Source organism: Oryza glaberrima, chromosome 6 (genome assembly GCF_000147395.1).
Source record: "Oryza glaberrima chromosome 6, OglaRS2, whole genome shotgun sequence".
Classification (NCBI taxonomy): Eukaryota; Viridiplantae; Streptophyta; class Magnoliopsida; order Poales; family Poaceae; genus Oryza; species Oryza glaberrima.
The window spans coordinates 22,670,057-22,691,650 of NC_068331.1; the positions used below are offsets into that span (position 1 = coordinate 22,670,057).

The window sequence follows — 21,594 nt, forward strand, 5'->3', positions numbered from 1 at the left end:
TCCCCGAGTCATCAGCACGCACGCCAATGTAGCCCTCCTCCGTGTGCTGCACCTCTACGATGGCATCGAATCTTACGACTCCTTCTGCTCCGGCGGCTACCGAACCCGCGCGTCTCCCCCTTCCGCAACGAGGAGGTCGCCATTGTCCGCTGCTCCGGCGAGACCCGCTACGTCATCACCGGCTTCATGCCCACCATCAACCACCCCATGAAGCCGGCGGCAGATGGTGCCTTGGTGTGCCCTGCTGGTGCCGCGAGGAGTGCGGCTGGTACGGAGGCGCCTCGGCGAGCAGCCTCCTCTGAGCCGCGATCGCTGCCACGGGGAGCTAATGAAGCAGAGAGAGAGAGATAGATAGAGCGCTTGGTGGCCGGATTAGCAGCAACAAATCAAACAAAGGAATATTAACAGTAGTAGCTAATTAGTAGAGGTAGGAGTGGTACCGCAAGAACACAAGAACAACAGCTCGATTACTAGTTTACTACACCGGCGACGACGACGACGATGCCATCTTCCCCGGTGGATTCGGCGGCGGTGGAGAAGGAGATTAGCCGCGGGCAATGGGAGATGCGGGAGCAGCCGCAGTGGTAGGGGTTGGCGGAGGCGCCGGGGCGGCAGTTGTAGTAGCTGGCATCACGACGAGAGCACGGGATGCTGTCTCGGCGCAAAGACTAGTAGCTGATGTACCCTCTTCCAGCGAGCACGTGTTGGTGCGCCTCGCCGGACGCTGACCCACCGTGCCCCTGCACTCACTGCGTGCGCCGCCGGTGGCTGACAGTATCCCCAGCTGCCGCCGATGGAGGAGGGATGTGCGGCGGTGTGTGGTAGGTGCTCTCCTCCGGGATCACCGTCGCCTGGTGGTGGTGGTGCCGATTCCCCCCGGCCGATGACTTTCCCGTCGTGCCTGGAGAGAGGACAGGGAAGATGGGGAGAGAGGAGGAGGAAGAAGAAGAGGAGTGGGAATGACGTGTGGGACCCACGTGGGCCCCACCATTTTTTATTAATTTGGCTGAAGCTGACATGTGGGGCCCATGGGGTTTATTATTTTTTTCGGATCGAATTGCCACGTAAGCGCCACGTCAATGCCACATCAAATGAAGATTGAGTCAAACCAGCCACGTAGGCGCCACGTCAGCCAAAACCACCGTCAAAACCGCCGAGGGACCTCATCTGCACCGGTTTTGATAGTTGAGGGACGCGTTGTATCTGGTTTTTCGGTTGAAGGACGAAAATCGGATTTGTTGACAAGTTAAGGAACCTCAGATGAACTTATTCCTATTATGTTTGGACTTTGGATAGACTCCCCCACTCTCAATGCTGAAAAGAGAACTGAAATTTCAAAGGAATAAGTCCATTTTACCTCCCTCATCTCTTGCGCTTGTGTGAATAACATCCCTCAACCGGAAAACCGGGTATAACGCCTCCTTCTCTGAAAACCAAAGCAAATCACCTCCCTCGTCGGTTTCGGAGGCGGTTTTGTCCTACGTGGCACTTACGTGGCGGGTTAACTTCCATATAGCATCGACGTGGTGCTTGCGTGGCACTAAAATAAAAACAAATGTAAATGAGACCCACATTATTCTAAGAGGAGGAGTACCGGAGGGCACGGACTGGAGAACGAATAGCCAGCCGCCATCGCTGGCTCGCTGCGAGGCAGCGCAAGGAAAGGCGTCCCACGAATGCGAGCGGTGCGGTGCGGCGCGGAGTCACGAATGGCAGACCCACAAGACTTGGCAACGGCGTTGCGCGGACAACAAAGCGGTGTCGCGGGTGTCGGCGGCGGCGTGGTGCACAAGCGAAGCCCGAAGCCTCGAAGGGAGTAGCGCTGGCGCCCTGGTGGCTCCGCCTGCACTCAACCCAAGTTGCCTTTTGGGCTGTTGGGTTTCATTGTTTGGGCCTGGTTTTTTTAAGGAAAAAGTACACCGAAGGTCCCTCAACTTGTTATCAAGTTACAAAATCGTCCTTGAATCAAAAAAACCGATATAACGCATCCCCCGACTTACAAAACCAGTACGAACTAGGTCCCTCAGCGGTTTTGTCTCCGGTTTTATCCGACGTGGCAATTGACTTAGTATGGGGCCCACGTTGGCCCCACACGTCAGTCTCTTCTTCCCCTCCCCTCTCCACCTCTCTTTCTCTCTCCTCTCCTCTCCTCTCCTCTCTTCTCCACGTGCGGCGCTGGGGGAGTAGCTGGGCACGACCGCACGGCAGGGCGGTGCAGTTGGCGTGGGCGGCGGGGGAAGGAGATGGGAGGCAACGACGGGAAAGAATTGGGCGCGAGCAGCTATTGGCGGGGGAAGAGATATGTGTTTGTGGGCCAAAATCAGGTGTAGTCCCAAGCCCACAGGGACTACCCCTAGATACGCCCCTACGACTCAGAAGTATAAGAGTAAACCACCCTATATATAACTCTATACAAAACAGTGAGAATCATGCAAAGGGATAAAAAGGGAAAGTCTATTCGTCACTCGAGGAGATGATCCTCATTTTTACGTGTCACCTAAAAAGTTATAAAAAAATATAAAATATATCAATATGTGACACTCCTATATCACTTCACAAACCTGAAAAATTCAAATTCAACTTATACTATACATAAAAAAAATAAAATTGATATCAAATAGAATACGTAATCTACAGTCAAATTTATTGTTTTTTTATAATTGTATAGATTGGATATGAACTTACATACTTGTGAAATGGCATATTATATATTAATCTATCTTACTAAACTTTTAAACATATTTTGATATCAAATAGAATACGTAATCTACAGTCAAATTTATTGTTTTTCTATAATTGTATAGATCGGATATGAACTTACATACTTGTGAAATGGCATATTATATATTAATCTATCTTACTAAACTTTTAAACATATTTTGATATCTAATTTAGATGATATACTCCACTATAAAACGCGAAAGACCTTGAAAGACGAAAATCAATCTCCACGCACATGTAATACTCGTTTGCGGTCACTCACTGATCCTATCCTACTATGCCTACGAAAGTCACGAACAAATTCAGTCTTCCAAGTCTTCCAACCATAGGTCGACACGTCTGCCCGCTGCTTAGCACGCTTTCGGGCCCAACACAGCGACCCGAGTAGTAATTACGCGTTTCCCTAAATAGGAGTACACGTAATAGGAGCCAACCCGATGACACACCCATCGCCGCCACACGCACCGGAAAGCCGAACCAGCGACGAGACACTGTTCACGAGTACGAACGCGCCGGTCCATCGACGCCTTTCCTACGGATTCGCAGCGAAACACCCATGCATCTGTCTCATGGAGCTACACTTCGAGAAGTTAAAATAGCAGGCTATAAACTAGCTATAAACATATTTTAAGAAAATAAATAAGGAAAGAGAATGGCAGCGGGCTATAGATTTGTAGCCATTTATAGTATGGACTCCAAGACACAGTATGTATATGACAGGTGGGACCAGATATTAATAGTGTAGTATGTAACTACTGTATGAATGAGCTATTAAATTGGCTATAGATGAATTGGAGCTAGTAGTTGGCTATACTATTAAACTTGCTCTTAGGGCTTATAGCTTGCTATTGTACCTGCTCTTGGCTTTCACATGCTAAAGAGAGTGACGGATTAATGTATGATTAATTAAGTATTAGCTTAAAAAAATTTAAAAATAGCTTGATATGACTTTTATAGAAAATTTTGTGTAGAAACTTTTTTTTAAAAAAACACACTTTATTAGTTTAAGAGCGAGTTTAATAGTATATACTGTCTCCAATTCATCTACATTTCTGAAACAGCTAAAACGGTTAATTATATATATAAGTTGTTTTTAAAATATGAGATAAATCGATTTTCTAATTTTATAATAACTAAAACTCAATTAATCACGCCCCATGGCTTTCTTGTTTTGCAACTTCATCTCTATCTACCGTAGAAAATAAAGCCATCTGGAGTACACCTCTAAGAAACAGAGAGAACATAGAACGACTGAATAGGATGATTGGCACAACTGTAAAGAACAACTTAAGGCTATGTTCCAGTTCCACCTTCCCATATGGAAAATGGAACGATCCATTAACACATGATTAATTGAGTACTATTAGTTTTTCTTTTGTAAAATATATCAATATTATTTTTTGCTATAGAAAACTTTTGTAAAGGACATACTCCCTCCGTACTCGTAAAGAAAGTCATTTTGGACAGCGACATGGTATCCAAAACACAACTTTAACCTTTTATTTCTATAAAAATATTTATTGAAAAGTGATATATGTATACTTTTATGAAAGAAGTTTTCAAGACAAATCTATTTATATAATTTTTACATTTTCAAACTTGAGAGTTGATTTATATTCCCAAGGTTTGACTTAAACATTATCTTAAACTACTTCCTTTACGAATATACACCCTTCGTCCTAAAATATAGCAATTTTGTACTGGATAGGACACATCCGAGTACAATAAATCTGGACAGTATGTTCTGATTCATTGTACTAGGACGTGTCCCATCTAGTAAATAGTTGCTACTCCCTCCTTCGAAAAGTTTAAGACCTATTTCATTCTTTGTTTTTTTCAAAAGTCTAAGTCCTATTTGTAGTCATTATGTGCTAAATTAAATTGTTGAAAGGAACCAAGAAGCCATTTTAATACTTATTGGTTACATGTTCATTGGTTCTGTCATATAGTGAATGAATTAATTGTTTGTTGGTCTTGGTGAAAAAGAAATAAGACTCAGATTTTGGAAAGGAGGGAGTATATTTTAGGACTGAGGGAATAATAATTTAAAAAGTGTGTGCATGAAAAAGAGGGAAGTAAGTTTAGAGCAAGGATAATAGTAGAGCTCACTTCCTACTATTAGCCCATCTTAAAGCCAATATATATAATGGATTAGCTATAAGGTTGGCTACAACTTTCTTCTTCTATCTCTATCTCTAACCTATGCATTTAATGTATTTACCTAGAAGCTTGTGTTAAGCTAGCTCTTGCATGAGAGCCAACATCCTTGTTTTTTGTTATCTCTCTCCTCCACCTAAGTTTATAATAGACTTATAGCTCATATACTTGTTCTTAGAGCAAGTACAATAGGAGAATTAAGCCGGTTATAATATGTCCATAATGGCAAAAAAGCTGAGTTGGCGGAGGGAAACAAGAACAGAGAACTTAAGCAGGCGACTATATTAGCGCCGGCTGCACGCAGCCTCCAAGACTAGGTGAATTTACTGTAATTGGCCATACCCTTGCTTGCACATAGTGATTGGGTAGTAGCTGTTCAGGATAAATGGCGATTGGACAACAAACGGTATGTGCATGCAGCTTTTGGCCTGCCCAAGGAAGAAAAAGCAAGCTACATCTATATGCTATATAGCCTACTAAATGACATGGCAAATTTTATAGCCAACAACGGGCGATAGTAGAGCAAGGTTAATAGTATAGCCAACTACTAACTCCAATTCATCTATAGCCAATCTAATAGCCAATTCATACAATAATTGCTTACTATACTATTAGCGTATTGTTCCACTGTCATACACACATTGCGTCTTGAAGTCTGTGCTACAGCTGACTACAAATCTGTAGCTCGCTACTCTTCTCTCTTATATTTTATCTTATTATAAAATATGTTTGTAGCTGTCTACTAGTCTGCTACTGTACCTGCTCTTATTTATCCTGCTCTTAGAGTAGGTACAATAGCAGGCTATAAGCCAGCTGCAAACATATTTTAAAGAGATAAATAAGGAGAGAGAAGGGTAGCGGGCTATAGATTTGTAGCCAGCTGTAGCACGGACTTCAAGACGCAGTGTATATATGACAGATGGGACCATATATTAATAGTGTAGTATGTAACTATTGTATAAATGAGCTATTAGATTGGCTATAGATAAATTGGAGCTAGTAGTTGGCTACACTATTAAACTTGCTCTTAGGAACTCAGCCAAGCTACGAGAGTTCAGAGCAAATTCGGCCTTCCAAGCTAGGAAACGCTTGCAGCGACCATATTGCCCGGAATAGGTTGTTGTAGTAGGGGGTGAGCGTCTCGCTCTCACACGGAGACACGGTCCTCACCAAGCTCGACACGTCTACCGATGCTTAGCACGATTCGGGCACAGCACAAACACAGCGATCGACTCCGCGAGTAATAATTGCACTGTTCCCCTAAATAAAGCCTGCCCGACCATCGCAACTACGCATCGGAAGCCGAAGAGGCGGGGGCTGATGAAGGAACGCGCCGGATCGCCTACGATCGACCTTCGTGCGGAATAGCAGCGAAATAACGGTGCATCTGGTCTCTCATGGATCATCTTCAAATAGATCGGTCAATTAAGATGGCGAGATTATTTTTTTCTCCAACATACATTCTCCTTCCAAAAGTCTATATTATTTGGTTCTTTTAAAAGTTTAAGTGCTATTTATAATCACCGTGCCATATTAAATTTTTTGATCGGAACCAAGAAATAATTTAATTTTAGTACTTATTGGTTGTATGTTTATTGGTTTTATCACATGATAAATGAATTCACTACATATTGGTCTTGGTGAAAAAGAAATAAGACTCGGACTTTTCGAAGGAGTGAGTAGTTCCAGTGTTAGTTTTATTCATTTAAAAAAGAAAGTTCCTGCGTTTAAAGGATGTGAGTGACATCCCATGGCTACCGTTTGAAGTACTTACTATTTTTTTTCTTGCATACTCCCTCCGTCCATAAAAATGTGATGACATCCCATGCCCATCACATTTTTTTTTGTTGTTCCTTTTTACAATCTTCAATACTCCCGTCGTCATCAATATTATTTAGAGAAACATTGATCCGACGAAAAATACTAGAGTGACATTAAAATTTATGCTTGCTACTTGTGGAGCTATGGAGTTCTCACGAGACGACTTTACTTGGAACTCGGAAGGTGCATCTAGTGTGTCTGTGTACAATATTGTTTTCCTACTTTGATTCATCAACACACAAATTTCCTTATACGACCTCCTATGATGATTATATTTATATGTAGTTGGACTATCGGGCAACGTTATTTGCAACTATATTCTGACTGTTGTGAATTGTGTAACTCGTAAAGCGTGCTTTCTCTAAGACAGTTGATAGCCGTAGCACAACTTCAACTATCATTTCCAAATAGCACCATTACCAATTGCTGAGCGCCAAATTGTTTAGTTGGTTCCGACTTTAGTATTGCACAATGTGTATAACATTGGTTCGATTTTTGATCTCTCTTTGGTACTTCATATCACTCAACACTACTCATGGCATATGTTTTTTTCTCATCCATATTTTTAACCTAAGATAAGTGAGTAAAAGAAAAATAACCCCTTCAGTAGAATTTCTTTAAAAGCTTCAAATTACTCGAAATTTCAAAGTTCACGACTGTACAACCAAAAAGATTCGAAGTTCGCTGCACTGTACAGCTGTACTGCAGCAGTAGCTGGTAAAAACCGTGAAGCCTGAAAGGTGGAGGAGAAAACCAACCTCGCAAACACCGATACCCACATGCCAGTTCGCAACCCCGGGGATTCTCTGGCCCCACATGTCAGTCTCAGAATTGGCGGGTACGAAACAGTCGGGTACGCGTAGCCGCGTAGAGATCCCCCTCTCCGGTGTCAGAAAGAAAAGCAGAGGTGGGCCCATTCCCCTTCCCCGCGCGGGAAACCCCGGCACCGCCTCCGCGGAGCCATCATGCCCTTCCATTCCCAATCCGACGGCCGCAAATACCCCCCTCGCCCATACAACGGGCAACACCTACCGAATCCCCAGTTCCTCGTTGGGAGCGCATCTGAGCCGTTCGAATCTCTGAGACGCGCGATTGGACGGTCAGATCGTGCCCTCGCTCGTGGACCCGGTGCAGCGAGGTTCCCAATCACGCTACCTCCACTCACAGAGCCAACGAGAGCTCGCCTACATAAACACGGCGACCCACCACCCCTTCGCCTTCCCCCTCCTCGGTGATCTCTCTCCCCTTCCCAAAAGAAGTCGAGAGGGTTTTCGTGGTGGTGGTGGTGGTAGGGTTAGGGGTAGGAGGGGTCTCCACATGGCGGCGGCGGCGGCGGTGGCGAAGTCGGTGGAGGCCGGCGGCGAACCGGGCGGTGGTGGTGGTGGTGCGTGGTCCACCGTCTCCCGCTCCGGCCGCTCCTCCTACTCCGCCGGTGGTGGCGTCGGCGGCGGGAAGGTGGGGGAGCTCGCGGAGGGGTTGGCGGGGGTGGAGATCGGCGGGGAACGGAGGCTGGACAAGTACGACATCCCCGTGGAGGTGAGCGGCGAGGACGTGCCCCCGCCCGCGGACGGGTTCGAGGCGGCCGGGCTGGTGGAGGCCGTGCTCCGGAACGTGGCGAGGTGCGGGTACGAGAGCCCCACGCCCGTGCAGCGCTACTCGATGCCGATCGCGCTCGCCGGCAGGGACCTGATGGCGTGCGCGCAGACGGGGTCCGGGAAGACGGCCGCGTTCTGCCTCCCCGTCGTGAGCGGCCTCGTCGCGGCGGGAGGGAGCGGAATCGGCCACCGGGAGAGGTCGTCGTTCAACCGCGCCGCCGCGAAGCCCCGCGCGCTCGTGCTAGCGCCCACGAGGGAGCTCGCCGCGCAGGTGACGGGCTCGATTTCCTCGCTCTCTTCATTTCGATTTTGCGCGATCCGACATTGCCCTGAGTGTTGTCTCAACAAGCCGCCGCTGCGAAGTTGGGGCGCGCGGTCGCGCCATGTGGGACGCGCGTCTGTCTCGTCCCTGTTCCGGTGCGCGCGTTCGCGTTCGTGTTCGCGTTTGAGTAGAATATGCATCACCATGTCGATGTTGGCACCTGTTCGCTCCTGTGTTGTCTTGTCTGTGGTTGCCGCTCGGTTTGTGTCGGCGTCGCGTCGCGTGAGATTATGCAGGCGCGGGGCGAGCGCATATGTCAGGCAAGTGGCTCTGTTTGGTTCATGTCTCGCCGTGGGCGTCCCGTGGAAGCTCAAGCTCTGGAACCATGCCCTTACGTGTAGCGGCCTGCGCGGGTGCGCCCAGCTCGGCGTTGCATGCTTTGCGAGTTGGCGCCCTCGTTTACAGGGTGTTTGGCCTCTATTCCTTGTTGCTCAAACTGTATCGCGACCGATGTTCTGTAGACAATGTTGACTCTGTTGCTTATGACTTTCACTGTGCATGCTCGATTTGTTCAATTGCTTTTATTTCACAAATATGTTCTGAATGCTGATCTTCCTAATATTGTATTGTTAACACCGCATTACTATACTAATGTGCATTTTTTTTCCTGATTGTAGAGTAGCAAGTTGTCTGTTAGGTCAAATTTAAGATCTCCTATTGCCAATTTCAGTATTCTTTGAGTGCGGTTACAGTCATTTGATAATGTGATTTTCATTGACACTGTTAACCAAAATTTCTCTTTGTTCTGCTATGAAGAACTTGATAATGTAAGTACCTTTTTAGTTTTGTTGGAATTTTAGGATGCATTTTGTGCTGGTAGCTAGTTTTGGAAATTATTTTCATTGTTTTGTGCATTGTGTTTTACCTTTTCTGATTTTGTGAGTTGGTGAGTTGGTAATATGCGGATGAGAAGTATATATGCGATGCATCTTGGTGGTACTTGGTAGAATCACTATCCATTTAATGCAAATATTTGAGTTTCCAATCCTGTAAACTAAGGGGCTGTTTGGGATGGGAGGAACTTATTTTAGTCTCTCTCACAAAAGCATAAGTCCCTATGGGAGGGACTAAAATTCTTGTGAGAGGGACTAAAATAAGTCCCTCCCATCCAAACACCACCTAAGTACTCATTCCTCGATCACTTTCTGGGCCTGTTTCATTGTGAATCAATTTGTGAGTGTAACAAATATTCTTTTGCACTTCTCTGATTTTCACATACGACTTCTGCTTGCACTATTTCAGCCAGATTCTGAGGGATTGCTGCTATTTGATTATGCTGATCATTTTTTCTTTATGGTTTCTACGTGCTGAATTTCTTTAGATTATGCACCTATTTATCTGAGCTAGTTCTGTTCCCTCAGTTGATCCTGTATGCATTTGTTGTTTCAGCTAGTGTTATTTGGTGCATTAGTATGCATATTTTAATGCATGGTACTGTGCATAGACCCTAGAATAAGGAGCTATTCTGCAACAGCATTAGTTCATGTGTGGAATTTAATATGGCGTAGGATAACTACTTAAGTAATTTCATTGGTCACTCTTTTGGAAAATGTTACGTGAGCGCAATTTAACTCATTTTTGGCTTATTGCATGGATATGTCCTAAAAATGTGATTGGCAGTCTGCTGTTTGATGTATATGTTTTCCTTTACTTGTATGTTTTCTTTTGATTTTATCCTTGGAAGGCATGTTTATTCTGATTCACGTATACTTTTGTTGCCTGTGGTTAACTTGTCTGCTTGTATCTTGATATTTTAGATTAATGAGGAGGCCAAGAAGTTCTCTTTCCAAACTGGACTTAGAGTTGTGGTGGCCTATGGAGGAACTCCAATGTATAACCAGGTGATTGATTCTTTCACCCTTTGTTTGTTTCTTTGGGAATGCTGCCTTTTGTTTCGTTTCCTATTTGTGAAGCATATTTAACCGTCTCTAATCTGCTGAATTAAGTTTCATGCATGAATATAAATATATTGGGGGAATTTAATTTGCAAAATTGTGCATGCCACCTTGCTTCAAATACTTCATGCAACGCTGAAAAGTATAGATATAACTTTGATGGATGTTTCTTTTGTGTTTATATACCTTCTCTTTTTGCTCTATCGTTGTGCAATTTCCATCTTACTGTTTTTTATGCTTTCTGCTTTTAGCTCCGTGATCTAGAGAGGGGCGCTGATATTCTTGTTGCTACACCCGGTCGCCTTGTGGACATGGTTGAAAGATCAAAAGTCTCCCTTGAGGCAATCAAGTACCTGGTAATGGATGAAGCCGACAGGATGCTGGATATGGGCTTTGAGCCTCAGATAAGGAAGATTGTTGAAAGAATGAACATGCCAAGGAAGTCTGTGAGACAAACTATGCTTTTCAGTGCAACCTTCCCACCAGAGATTCAGGTAAATGAAAATTTTATTTACTAAGGGAGTTTCATGCAAAGTAGGAATGTAGGATCAAGGGTGGAGTGTCTGCACTGCTTTGTTTTTGTAGGATCAAATCAACTTTTAAGCTTTAAGCGACTTTGCTGCACACAAAAAAAAAACAGATAGAGCTTAGGTTTTGTACTTCACAAATCTTGACATTCTTTATTTTGTGTTGAAATGTTCTATATCTCTGCAATAAATCAATATATGTTTTTCTAGAGAGCTATATACGATCAGTATATCTGAGTTTAGTTTAACTAATGCATTTGACTTATCTGCTGTGATACATTTGTCTTGTATTCAACTTTCTGAATTTGATCTTGTTTTCAGAGACTGGCTTCGGACTTTTTGTCGAACTACATATTTATCACTGTTGGGAGGGTGGGGTCAAGTACTGACCTAATTATGCAGAAAGTTGAACTCCTCTCTGACGGGGAGAAACGAGGCTACCTGCTTGATCTTTTACAGAGGCAATCTGTCGGTGTGGCTAACAGTAAGGTATGTTAGTTTACTATTGGTGCCCATTGCTTGAAGGTTTACTATTTATTGCTTGAGAACGTCCTTCTGATGTTAGCATGCATGTTCTGTAGCTGCAGCAACCTCTGACATTGGTGTTTGTGGAGACAAAACGAGAGGCCGACTCTCTGAGGTACTGGCTATACAGCAAAGGTTTCCCTGCAACAGCGATCCATGGTGACAGAACACAGCAGGTAAATGCATTTGCCTGGAGTCCTTGGTAACCACCTAACTGTTTCTCTAGCAACACTGCAACAGTATATAGCACGCTAACACTGCAATTATCAAGCAATATTGCACAATTCTAGTTTGGAGTATCTGCTGTGCTGGCTTTATCTCTGTGGCCTTGACATTTTAGCTAGCAATTTCTACTGGACCACCTGTTTTGAGTTTTAAAGAGTTTTAGCTAGCAATTTCTACTGGACTACCTGTTTTGAGTTTTAAACACTGAGAGCTTTAGATAAGGTCTCATTTTTCGTTAACAGCCTGATTGAAGCATTTCTCCCTGCTTTCATGCATGAACATGACCTCCCACTCTTTGCTAGGTTATTATTTGCCTTATTAATAGCTGAAGGTTCTGAATGGAATATCTCTGCTAATGCTTCAGCTACTTTTTCATATAACTATATTGTTATCTTACTTTGGCTCGATGAACAAATTACAGTTTGCATTTCTATATAGTATGACATTTATCTGTCGTCAGAAAAACAGAGTTGACTTTTTATCACTGCTGCAGATGCTACTTCAGAATTCCTTTCCCAGATTTCTACTAAGATCATATCTGTACTCTTCACCATTTATTTTACCACAACATTCATTTGTTCATGCACCATTTGTAGGAAAGGGAGAGCGCACTGAGATCCTTTAAGACTGGCCTCACTCCTATAATGGTTGCCACTGATGTAGCCTCACGGGGCCTGGATGTCCCAAATGTTGCTCATGTGATCAACTACGATCTTCCCAAGAGCGTAGAGGACTACGTCCACAGGATTGGAAGAACTGGCAGAGCTGGGAAGGCTGGGTCAGCCACGGCCTTCTTCACTGAGTCTGACCACTCGCTGGCGAAGGGCTTACTGGAGCTGATGACCGAGGCGAAACAGGATGTTCCTGACTGGCTCGTACAGTATGCAGAGAGGCCGTACTATGGAGGTTCAAGCTACGGTGGAAGAAACCGGAGGTCTGGTGGCGGGGGCAACAGGTTTGCTGGCAGAGATTTCCGCCAGGGCAGTGACTATGACTACTCTGGTGGTGGTGGCGGCTACTCAGGTGGTGGTGGTGGCGGCGGCTACTCAGGTGGTGGTGGTGGCTACTCAGGTGGTGGCCGTGGTGGTGGCTACTCAAGCGGTGGCCGTGGTGGCTACTCAGGCGGAGGCGGTGGCGGTGGCGGTGGTGGAGACCCCTACCGAGCAAGTGCTCCACCCCCGCGGTACTACCCTTCGTACCCGATGGGCACGGCCGACATCAACGCCTCTGGCTGGGACTAAGCTGGAACTCTCGGCGTCGTCCTCACTTCTCAGTGCACATACCGTATATACTACCATGCTTAAAATTACTTAGTAGGGGAACCAAAATGGCGGTGGGCACGCCTGGTCTCTGCTGCTCTTTTACCTTGTTGATCGCCTTGTCTCGTCTGATATACCTATACAACGGTGGTGCACAGAGGTATGTGGCTCTGTTGGGAAGTTGGGGTTTTGGCCAGAATGGTGGTGGTGACATTGTGATCAGGTTTCACTTGTTGCTTAAAACTTGTTACTATGTTATTGTAAGTGGCAGCTGATCGACACTGCTATATTTACCAGTGTTTAAGGAAGAACTTTATATTCCTTATTGATGCTGGATGTTTTTCTTCCTTGTGCGAGTCTTGGGAAGGGTGGGATGGAATTTTGTAAAATGCCTTGATTCAAACTTTTGGCATCCCTAACACTCCTACATAATATATCCAATAGTAACTTGCAAGAAAATATAATGATATTAAATTGTGATTTTACTCCTACTTTGAACTGCAATTGTGATTTTGCCCTCGTTTTTGAAACAAAGCTCAGAGTTACCTCTGTTATGTTAAATGACTTAATGGTGTTAACTATGAGACAAAAAGACATGTATATGCTTACATATTTGGCCCCTTTGTTTTACAGCAGTTGCATATATTTCTACTTATTTCTGTTTATGAACATGAATCAAAAGCGTCCACATCTTTCTCTAGGCATAAATGGGCAGCAACACTAGAGAACACTGTGGAGATGTAATCCTACGCACAGACGAACCAAACCGAATCAAAATCGAGACAATGATAATATAATTAACCAGCACCCGGCGAGATGCAGAGGCCTTGCTCGCGGCCCTGTTCCCGGCATGCTCGCACACGGCCGCTCTCACACTCGCGCGCCCTGCCCGCGCAGGCCGCTCACTGCCTGACTGATTTGCCTCGCTTGCTCTGCCCGCCATTCGTGACGCGCCTGCTCGTCGCCACCCCCCCTAACAGCCCAAGAGAAGTCCACCAAAGGAACGGCCCATAAACTATTTGGCCCAGCTTCGTGTCGCCGACGACTTCCTCGCCCAACGCGGCAACGCCAGCGGAGTCGTCCCAGCGCCGTCGGCTGATCGGTTTCCCCGCAGGAGGCGCCGCGCCGCGCCGCCCCGCCTCGCCCCGCCGCCCATGGCTCCAACGCGCGGCGCGCTTGGTCCAACCCCTACGCTTCCTCGCCGCAGCCCGCAGGTATGGCTGCCCTATCCCTTGAACTAGCAGCGGTGGGTGTCGGTTTCTACTCTCGTATAATGGAGGAGTGCCTGTGTGTTGTCCCCGAGATCCGAATCGATGCCCTAGTGCTTTTGCTAGGCTGGTAGCAGCTGTTCATCTCCTCTGGAATCTCCGTGCAATACGGATGACGGATGCCAATCTAAACCCATGTATTGCTGGCTGCGGCTTGCGCAGTTGCGCTGAAGTTGTGCTATATCTCTGACAGCGTTTCTGTTGAACTTAAGACTTAAGAGTATGAAGGCAAGAGTTGCATAGGCAAAGAAACCATACCATTCTCTATTTGTGAATACCAGTGCAGTAATTTCACAAGCCACTTGTTTTTTTTAAGAAGAAAAACAACTCTACAGGACCAGCACATCTATGGACAAATTACGCATCTTTGATTGATGCTAGAGCGCATATTGCCTCATATAATTTTAGTTTCTTACAGTACAAGTTACAAATATGCTCCCTCCAGTCAATATTACTTGCCATTTCCGACAAGCAAATTGCACTGAGCGCAGGTCAATTCAGCTGTCCCAAAAGACATGTATTTCCGTCTGGAGGGAGTATTACATTGATGTGCCAAATGGTTCTACATTTTGATGCAGGACAGGTAAGTTGCTATGTAATGATATTTTCTTCATCAACTGATAGAAGCATCTGCGCTACATTCTCCATGGTGGGTCTTTTGCTTCTATCTTCTTCTATGCATGAAACAGCCAACTTGATCATTGTTCTTGCTTGCAAGTAGTTGAACTGGCCATTCAATCTCGAGTCAATGAAGTTAGTGATCCATGACCGTTCACTATCCTCCTGCAACTTCACATTCTCTGCCAGCATCCTAACAGCCCGCCGAAGGACCTTTTCAACCTCATCATCTTCATCCTCAGTTTTTGCCCATTCTGAAACACGACTTCCCTTCAATAATTCTAGAAGGACCACTCCGAAGCTGTAGACATCAACCTTTGCTGTTATTGGGAGACTAGAAACCCACTCAGGAGCTATATAACCTCTAGTTCCATGGATACGTGATACATTTTTATTGGATCCCCCTCTGTTCAGGAGTTTTGCAAGGCCAAAGTCGGTGATCTTTGGCTCCAAGTTATCATCCAACAGTATGTTCTCGGGCTTCACGTCGCAATGGATAACCCACTCTAAGCATTCGTGATGAAGATATGCTAAACCTTTGGCCACCCCAAGAGCAATCTTAAATCTTTGCTTCCATTCAAGTAAGGTCTGGGAGGCCTCACTTCCAAATAACTTCTTGTCCAACGAACCATTCTCCACATATTCGGAAACCAACATCCTGTGTGGACCATCAGAACAGTATCCCCATACCCTCACTAGGTTCATATGGTAAATCTTACTGATCACACTCAACTCATGCTGGAATTCTTCTTCACATTGGCTTATGTCTGCCAACTTTTTCACGGCTACTGCCCTCTTGTCTTTCAAGATTCCCTTGTACACTACACCAGATGCTCCCCTGCCAAGCTCTTCCTTAAATTTTCTAGTAGCTCTCTGCAACTCCTTGTAAGTGTATCTGCGGAAATGGCTTGTTATCATTTCATAGCCGGATTCAGCTGGCCATACTCCTGTTAATTGCCTGCCCTCCATTCTCAAAATAAACCACCATCCTAATGCAATCAAAATTACCTCGATGAGAAATATTGCTGATAAGAATCCGTAGAAGTAGAAAAATCTTGATTCACTTTGACCACTTCTTGAGATATCTGAGAAATTTGCAATGGAATATTGGTTCTCTGCGCTACAATTAGGGCCATATTGACGACCAGAAGGCTGTGAGCGGGGAATGGAGGACTCGGGGACTTTTAAAGCCTCAGGAAGCTTGAGATAGGTTGAACCAGGCAATGATTGGCTTGTTACACCACCAACAAGTGAAGATTTTGGATAGCAGTTACCATTTCCTTGCCAGTATGAGAAACCCTTGCAGCTGCAATCACTCATGCATATGTTCTTGCAAGTACTAAGCGAAACCTGCTGATGTGTACTTTGATCATACCCTAAGAATTCAGTAGTGGGTAGCTTCACAAATCTTATCTTCTGCTTTCTGTCACAGCTGATTGTAAACTTTGGCTTGCATCCTTTACTCAAGTCACTTGGGTCATTGATCTCGTGTCCAGGGGCACATACACATGCAGGCTTAGGTGTATACACGCATATTCCGTTCATGCCGCACAAACCACGTACAAAGCAGAGGTTAGTAAATGCCATCCATGTGACTAGCCAAGTCCCGTCTGTCTTGTTGAGACTGTATAACCTAAGATTACCATCATAATCTAGTGTTAATCTCCTCATAATCCCAGGACCCCAATCAGCAGCCATAAAGCTTGCATTATCACTCCCAAGGAAATGCCCCGAGCTATCAAGAACTCCAAGTGTTGTGGTATTAAATGATATTCTTTTCTTTGCCCACATGTTTATGAATGGATTTGGCCAATAGATAAAAGAGATATCCTTCTCGTCATCAAACAATGTAAGCAAATGTTGATCATCAAAATGAAAGCTGTAGTGGCCAGGAACAAGTAATCTATTACTACTAGTACTAGATACCAGTTTTATAGTACCATTAATAATCTGATTGGGTAGCAAAGTATCAGTTGGAGAAGCAAAGCTTTGCCATAGAATTGTATCACCTTGGCCTTTCACGATGAGGTTTCCTCTTTCCAATAACCGAGCCTCTTGGACATTTGAAGAGCTCACATTGTTTGTCCACACAATCTGACCACCGTAGTCTTGTAAAACCATATTTCCGTCGATGTTTAACTTGATCTTGGATCCCCAGGTGTACACAGGACGACCAAGATTTGCACTCCACACAACCGTCTTTTCAGCTGAGTTGGAGAACCAAACTGCGAAGATGGAGGAATTGGGGGAGATGTTGTAGAACCCGCAGGTGAAAGTACCATCTGGTGAGTAGAGCACATCAGAACTGCGCTCTACTGAGAGAGAGGAGCCAGGTGAGAGGAAATCACGAGCTGATATCTGCAAAAGAAGATGGATCAAAGCGAGGAGAAACATGAAAGCAGAGTGTGCATCCATGGTTGCCTCCCCTTTCTGAGTTGATCTTTGAAATGATCAGAAATGCATGTTATTGTAGGATCCAACTAGCAACATAGACTCCCTAGAACTATAGGAGGGGAGATGCACCAATACTTATCTTTATTGGCTTCTTCTTCTCATCCTTTCCTTTTTCTTTCTGTCTTTAATTGAGACGGCCCCACCTTCTAGTCAGTCAACGATTCAATGAATTGTGCATTGACTGGTGTCTTTCAATGTTAGGTAAAGCCTCTTGTTTCAGTGATTCAGTCTTTCAGCTAGCTGCTGTATACCACTACTCGTCAAGCAAAGCTGCAGACAGGTCGTTCTAACGACTTGTGGTTCGCCATCCATGCAGGAGAAGAGAAGAAAAGTCATTTACTTCAATTGCCTCTTGACAACGGTATACTACTCAACTTCCTGTACAATTTGTCGGCTACAGTTCAAGAAGGATTGGTAGACGTTGCCGCTTCTCATTGTTGGCTTGTTGCACATGGGCATCCTCGGTAAATTTCAAACCTTGAAAATTCAGCACAACAGTAACAGTTGATGGCCATTCATGAAAATGACAGTAACAGTTGATATGCACTCATATGTGGATGTGTCAGTGTCAATGGCCATAAGGAAATGCACAGTGAGTTATGGACTTCACATAGTATTAATCTGGCCAGTCATCGGATGTGATTTCTGAAATAGTAATGTTAATATGTTTTTTTTTCATGGAGAAGTGCAAATGTTCTTGTCCAAGCATTTTCTGCACCTTGAATATTAGAGAATATTTCATCTAGTCCCGTTATTTGCTTATTTACGTACAAAAACAAACTAAGAACAACTTTGTGTATAATTTCGTGATGATCATCCTTTTTTATGCGAATGTTTCACCGTGCAGAAGGTGAGAAGGAAATACTTAATGAGTTGGAGACTTCACATAAGCAATAACGTCAATAGCTTTGTGATGGAGAAGTGTATACTGTAAACCCTCTTGTCCAAGCATTTTCTATACCGTGAATAATCCTCCCCTAATCCCATTATTTGCTTATTTATGTGCATAGAAAGATGCACACAAATTAAGAACCTTATGTGTTCACTTAATTGTCTGGTTATGCTTGATTGCCTGACATAATCAGCGCAAAATTGTGGATCAATAGCACCTCTTTGTAATCCTTTCTTTTTTAAAATATATTTTAACTGTGGGGCTTCCCCTGCAGTATTTCCCCTAAAAAAATCAATACTCCATCAAAAGAGAAAAATACTTTTATCACAGGGGTTCTGCTATAAGATTCAGTTGTATAACTTATGTACAACTAAAGACATGCAACCATATATCAATCAAAGGACAATATGTTCATATGCATTGCAGCCGTTTACAACTATTGATCAAATTTAGTCGTACGTGACGTGAGTCGGACAGTTGGGATGCATAGCAATTCCTAGAAGAAAAAAACTCATCTTGCACGTAACAAAATAAGAAGTGTATATATAAGCATGCAATCAATAAGTATTAAGATGACTCATCAGGTTCCGATCAAATATTTAATTTATTTCTTTATTTAAGTTTTAGATACATAAAAACTACAAATATATGATTAACTTATTTGGAGAAACCAAAATATGAAATAAATTTAATATTTTTGAGAGGAACTACTGCAATACGATTTGGAAACCTGCACTGTAAAATGAAATGGAACTGTTTCTCCTCAATTGAACAGTTGAAATGAAATGGCTCGGTAACCTAGCCAAGTGCAGTTTTTTTTTTTAAAGAAAAATGGGGCAGTAACCCTTCTTCCCGGTAAAGGTAAAACCCGGTTCCAACCAACCTTGAATCTTAAGAGGAATTCTCTTGTAGCCAATTAATCACTGACGTCTCTCACTTTGACACTTTGGAAGTAAGCTGATGTGCTATGAGAGTGTGAGCTAGGAAAACTAATGTCTGGCTTTTCCCACCGTCACCGCATCAGATCCACATATGACATCTGCAGACCCAAAGTCAAACAATTTCTTTTTTCAATTAAAATGTGACTGCTCTTTTGTTGCATCCTTCAAGTTTTCAATTAATTGTTTGGAGTGCGATGCTGTGACCACCCGTCCTTGTTTGACCGGCAAGGTGTCCCTGAATGTATTGACACCTATACGAGAGTATTGCTCAGGAGTTTAATATAATGATGAAATCTATAACAGTTATATGTACATTACTCTTTCCGTTCTATTTTAAGTGCAACCATACGTTTCCGCGTCCAATTTTAATCGTCCGTCTTATTTGAAAATTTTTTTAAAAAATTAAAAACATAAGTCACGAGTAAAGTACTATTCATGTTTTATCATCTCATAGTAACAAAAATATTAATTATAAAAAATTTTCAAATAACACGGATGATCAAAGTTGAGCACGGAACTTATGGTTGTACTTAAAATAAAATGAGATGGAGGGAGTACATCTCTAATCATCATACAACTACTAGTTCTCCCGTTCTGTATTATAAGTCGTTTTGAATTTTTTTACTTTAGCTTTATATAAAAATATAACAATATTTAAAAAATAAACATATTATCAAATATATTATATGCTAATTTTAATGAAACTAATTTGATGTTGTAGATATTGGTACAACTTTGTGTGTACAGAAAGATGGTAGTAAGAACAACTTTGTGTAAGCACTTAAGTTCTGTTTGATGATGCTTGATTTCCTGACACAATCAGGGCAAAATTATGGATCAATATCACCGCTTGTCACTGTCTCACTGCTCCACTGTCTGACATGCTTCCTCGAGTTATTTTTTACTACCTCGGTCCGAAAATAAAATATAGCCATGGGTTTTCGTACTTAACTTTGATTGTCTGTCTTATTTGATTTTTTTTTTATAATTAGCATTTTTGTTGCTATGAGATGATAAAGCATGAATATTACTTTACTTATGACTTATGTTTTTAATTTTTTTTAAAAAATTTTTAAATAAGATGAACGGTCAAAGTTGGGCTCGAAAAACCATGGCTGCACTTATTTTGGGACGGATGAATAGTACTACTCCCCTCGTCCTATAAAATGTCCAACTTCGTAGTATAATCTACGTCCAACTTCATAGCTAAAAATTGATTGTTTTTTATAAGACAGAGGTTAGGTGTCAATACGAAGCCATGAAAGTCTGTACTGCAAAAACAATTTTTTGTTTTGGGAACATGTACTGGAAATGAAAGGGAACTGTTCCTCAATACGAACAGTTAGCTATGCGGTGTTTTCTTTTCAAACTTGAGTATAGAAGAATTTTCTTTGTGCCAATTAATCGCTGTCCTCTGCCACTTTCTGAAGTAAAAGATAATGTGCTGTGCTCTAGGAAAAAAATATCTGATTTTTCCCTGCATGAGATCCACATATATGATGTCCAGAAGTCAAACAAAAAATATCAATTGAAACGTGATTACTTGTTGTTACAGCCTTGAAGTTGAACTCAACTTATCATGTTTTAATTTTCTTGAAGCTCGTTTCAATTTTCTTTTTCTTGAAGTTGAAGTTATAGGAAGACTTATTTAGTCATGTTTTGATTGTTATTAAGTGTGCGATATATGATGACCAGTTTTTCTTTGCCCCGCACGATTACGTTGAACCGTGGAGTTGGAGTAATGAGTTAACACATTCAGGGACACCTATACTAGCGTATGTTCCGGTTAATATAATGATGATATATGTGTGATATTTATATGTATATAAAATCTATATCTCTAGCCATCTATAATTCTATACCACAAAATTTACTAATACTGTTTTTTTTTTTGGAATAGACAAGTGAAAGAAACTAAGGAGCCAGGGCAATTTTTATTATCATACTTATCTTTACCTATTATAAAAGTTTAAGATGTTTTTGCCATGGCTTCGTACGTCGTCGCCTGTGTCCGATTCGATCACGCATGAAGCAGCACGATGCCCGCGTAAAAGCCTTAATCCGAGATCCATCGTTGTCGGACACTACGTGCACGATTTTGGTCCATGGCCACCATGCATGTATGGCACAACAAAAAGTAGTAGAACCAGACACGGAACGACACGTCCTCCTGACTGTAGAATCTAAAACCCAACCCGTTACAACTGAAGGCCACCCAAAGCAATCGTTATTTTTATTGTGAACTCACTAAACAAGAGATTGGTAATAGGATTACAACTTATACATAAGGACTCTTCGTTTTTGTTTTTGTTCGTACCCTTAAGTTTCGATCATGGCACAAGGAGTCTCATTGATTGCCTTAGTAAGAAAATTC

General features: G+C 43.1%; 2 protein-coding genes across 3 annotated transcripts; one reads left to right on the plus strand and one right to left on the minus strand.

The window, feature by feature from the left end:
- The first annotated feature begins 7,925 nt into the window (after nucleotides 1-7,925).
- On the plus strand, nucleotides 7,926-13,509 carry LOC127775710 (DEAD-box ATP-dependent RNA helicase 52A). Of its 2 annotated transcripts, none has more exons than XM_052301999.1 (6): nucleotides 7,926-8,565; nucleotides 10,374-10,457; nucleotides 10,763-11,005; nucleotides 11,360-11,527; nucleotides 11,626-11,739; nucleotides 12,385-13,509. In XM_052301999.1, the coding sequence occupies exons 1-6, from the start codon at nucleotides 8,017-8,019 to the stop codon at nucleotides 13,027-13,029; spliced, it is 1,803 nt and encodes a 600-aa protein (XP_052157959.1). In that variant the 5' UTR covers nucleotides 7,926-8,016; the 3' UTR covers nucleotides 13,030-13,509. The 2 variants fall into 2 exon arrangements, with proteins under 2 accessions (XP_052157959.1, XP_052157958.1); XM_052301998.1 differs by having other exon boundaries at nucleotides 11,620-11,739; nucleotides 12,385-13,508.
- A 1,069-nt stretch (nucleotides 13,510-14,578) lies between these two features.
- LOC127778129 (putative receptor protein kinase ZmPK1) lies at nucleotides 14,579-17,448 on the minus strand. The gene has a single exon (XM_052304786.1). It carries the CDS (start codon nucleotides 17,346-17,348, stop codon nucleotides 14,907-14,909), a length of 2,442 nt encoding a protein of 813 aa, XP_052160746.1. The 5' UTR covers nucleotides 17,349-17,448; the 3' UTR covers nucleotides 14,579-14,906.
- Nucleotides 17,449-21,594: the final 4,146 nt, after the last annotated feature.